Here is a 2,949-nt window from a genome sequence, read left to right on the forward strand (position 1 = left end):
GGCGTCCCGTTGCCGCCCCGCCTCGGGGCGCCCGTCCTTCCGCGGCTCCCTCTAAGGAAGCTAGGCCACTGTCACCTGACCGCGCTGTCTGGAAAAAGGCGCCCTCCCTCCGTCGGCGTGGGAGTGGCTGCGTCCCCGGCGCTCCGGAGACCCCAGGAGGGCCCATCGCTCAAGTGCGAAACTCCCGTGGCCAGAAGCAGCCCTCAGCCGGCCGTGAGGCGGCTTAGCTAAGGCTCCCAGGCGGTCGGCTCGCCTTGGTGGGGGACAAGGGAGTCAAGTGTAGGGACCTGTGGGAGCGCCTATTTGCTGGACCAGCTCTGCCCTTACGAACTGCCCCAGAGTGCGAAGGCACCATCCCTGTGGAACCCTGCACGCCACGCCGAGGCCGAGGCAGGAACCTCGACAGGGTCATCCAGTGCCTTCCAGGTCCAACCCTCACAAACAACCCAGAGCATACTCAGCCTCCGGATCGACCCCCCACCCCCACCCCTCAAACCTGTGGGTGTGTTACAGCTGCGGCTGTCAACCTGGGATCTGGAGACTGTGAAATCCCAACAGTCTCCAGTTCAGTGAGGGGCCGCAGAATTTGCGTTTCTAACCCAGTCCTAGATGCTGCTGGTGTTGCTGGCCCTGGTCACCAAGCTTTGGGAACCACCGCATCAGAGAACAAGGTGCTGAAGCCGAACCCAGTGGCAGGAATGTTTTAAGAAATCTGTGGCTTAGGAAAAGCAGCCCAACACTTGGAACAGTTACTCAAGGGACATCATCACAAGCTTGTCTCTCCCCTCCGTAAGTGCTTTAGAAGAAAACCAGGATCCCTCCCGCTCCTACCCCTCTTAGTGATGAGTGAGCCAGTTCAAAAGTCCTCTCCTCCCAGCTTTTTGTCACCACCTTCCCTCCCAAATGTTTTATCACTTCCTGTGTGTTAACATCTTATTCCAACCATTACTATAGGATTCCGTTGATCATTTTGCAGTTAGGAGGACACAGATATTTCTCATTAGGCTGGGAACTTCCTGAGGACGGGTGTGGCAACCATTTCCTTAGTCCTTGAATTTAAAGCAATGCCTGGGGGCCCCAGGGTGGCTAAGACTACAGCTTCAGCTCAGGTCAGGATCTCAGGTGAGGTGAAGCCCCACGTCAGGCTCTGTGCTGACAGCTCAGAGCCTGGAGCTTGCTTTGGATTCTGTGTCTCCTTCTCTCTTCCCTTCCCCTCCCGCCCCCCAAAATAAACAGTAAAATAAATAAATAAATAAAGCAACACCTGGCACAGAGCAGCATTAAAGCATACTTCTTGAATCCCTTCAATGAACTGGGGTTCTAATTATTGAGCGTTATGAGAAAACAGAGAAGGAAAGACACTAACTTATCTCTGCAAAGACATGGGAGCAGCACCCCAGGGCAGGGCAGTTACCCTCTTGATGCAGTGTTAATGGCTCCCCGGGATTACAGCTCCCCCAGGAGGGCCCCCAGTCTAACCAGGATGAGGGGCTCCTGGAAGAGAGAGTTCAGGGAATCTGCTGAACATGCACTACCAGTTGCAATAGCCTCACTTAGCGATAAAGTAGGGTGATAATTCTGATTATTCTCAGCACAGAGGGCAGGCTTCCTCAAGATGGACTGCTGTGGCATGAAGGTGATTCTGAGCTGAAGGCAATAGAGACCCTAAGGGCTCAAGAGAAACTTTTGCCCCTCTACATCATCGGGGGTCTTTCTCAGAATGAGGGTCATTATCTGAGATAAGTGTCATCTGTCTGGCAGGTCAGACTTCTAATTACCAAACACCTGTGCCTCTTCGTACTGCCCCGTGAAGTAGTGCATTCCTTTCCCCTGAAGTCCCAGACCTCTGCCCCTTCTCCTTGGTTCAGAAGGACATACTCATTTTGCCCCTGTGTCTCTGTGGAGTCTCCAAACATACACTATTAAATTCAGCTTTCTCCTACTAACCTGTCTCATGTCAATTTGCTTCTTACTTGGTCCAGCTAGATGGACCTTGAGGGAACAGGGAGTCTTGCCCCCTGACGTTGGCATAGTCAGCAGGACACTCACTTGGACGTAGCTCATCCTGATACTCCTGCCTCTGAGCAATGCTGGGGCGTCTGACAAAGAGCCGACAGAAGGGAAGATTCCTTACCGTGTCAGCCTCCCAGAACTTGTATCTGCGGAGGGCAACGGAGCAAGAGTGGTCAGAGTCCCTTTGCTCTTTCTGTGTTTAGATTAGCAGAAGAAGATATCTGTGGAACTAGTTTCTTGGGTCTGGTGACTCTTTGGTTGAATCTGTTAGAAAACTGTTTGGTTACTGGTTCACTTCCTCCCAGAGAGTCTTTGTTTTCCTCTGTCGTGTCTTTTATGTTGCTTGTCATCTGTTGCTAAGGGACATCTTGGAAATTAAAGCTGCAAAATTAGAGGGCATGGGGTGAAGCTGTTAGAGCACTCACCCCCTCAAGAAGTCCCCCATGGTAGGATAAAGTGGTCACAGAATGGGTTAGATTGACACTAGACCACCCGCCAACTTCAAGAAGACTTCCACGCAATGAGGTACGTGGTAAAGCAACAAACAATCCCCAAGCACGATGGGATATGTGGCGTATCCCTCGTAGGTATTAGTTTGGATCCAAGATATTAGTTTGGATCCAAGGCTTAGATCTAAAGCTATTAGATTCTTGGGGAGGGGGGAAAGGAGGTGGTGGTGATGGTGGAGGGCACGTAAGGGGAAGAGCACCGGGTGTTGTATGGAAAACAATTTGACAATAAAATATGGAGGAAAAAAAATTAAAGCTATTAGATTCTTCTATTAGTCTTGTTCTATGTCCTGAGACCTTGGCTTTGTGACCAGCAAGAATAGTCTCTTTGGTCTCCACCACCTGGAGGGGGTACTTACCCAGGGGTACTTACCAGGGTGCACCTTGGTGGCCAGTTAAATAGACTGGGAATCCAAGAATCTCTCTG

At 51.4% G+C, this 2,949-nt stretch overlaps 1 protein-coding gene across 1 annotated transcript in view; it reads right to left on the reverse strand.

Moving 5' to 3' along the window:
• The window catches only part of FUCA2 (alpha-L-fucosidase 2), a 25,741-nt gene extending 23,283 nt beyond the window's left edge, over nt 1-2,458 (reverse strand). Inside the window, exons 1-3 of the mRNA XM_029943245.1 lie at nt 2,439-2,458; nt 1,974-2,159; nt 86-253 (exon numbers count right to left, since the gene is read on the reverse strand). Of these exons, the coding sequence (XP_029799105.1) occupies nt 86-253; nt 1,974-2,159; nt 2,439-2,458 (374 nt within the window). The remainder of the gene's footprint in view (nt 1-85; nt 254-1,973; nt 2,160-2,438) is intronic.
• Between the last annotated feature and the right edge of the window lie 491 nt (nt 2,459-2,949).

Source organism: Suricata suricatta, chromosome 7 (genome assembly GCF_006229205.1).
Source record: "Suricata suricatta isolate VVHF042 chromosome 7, meerkat_22Aug2017_6uvM2_HiC, whole genome shotgun sequence".
Lineage (NCBI taxonomy): Eukaryota > Metazoa > Chordata > Mammalia > Carnivora > Herpestidae > Suricata > Suricata suricatta.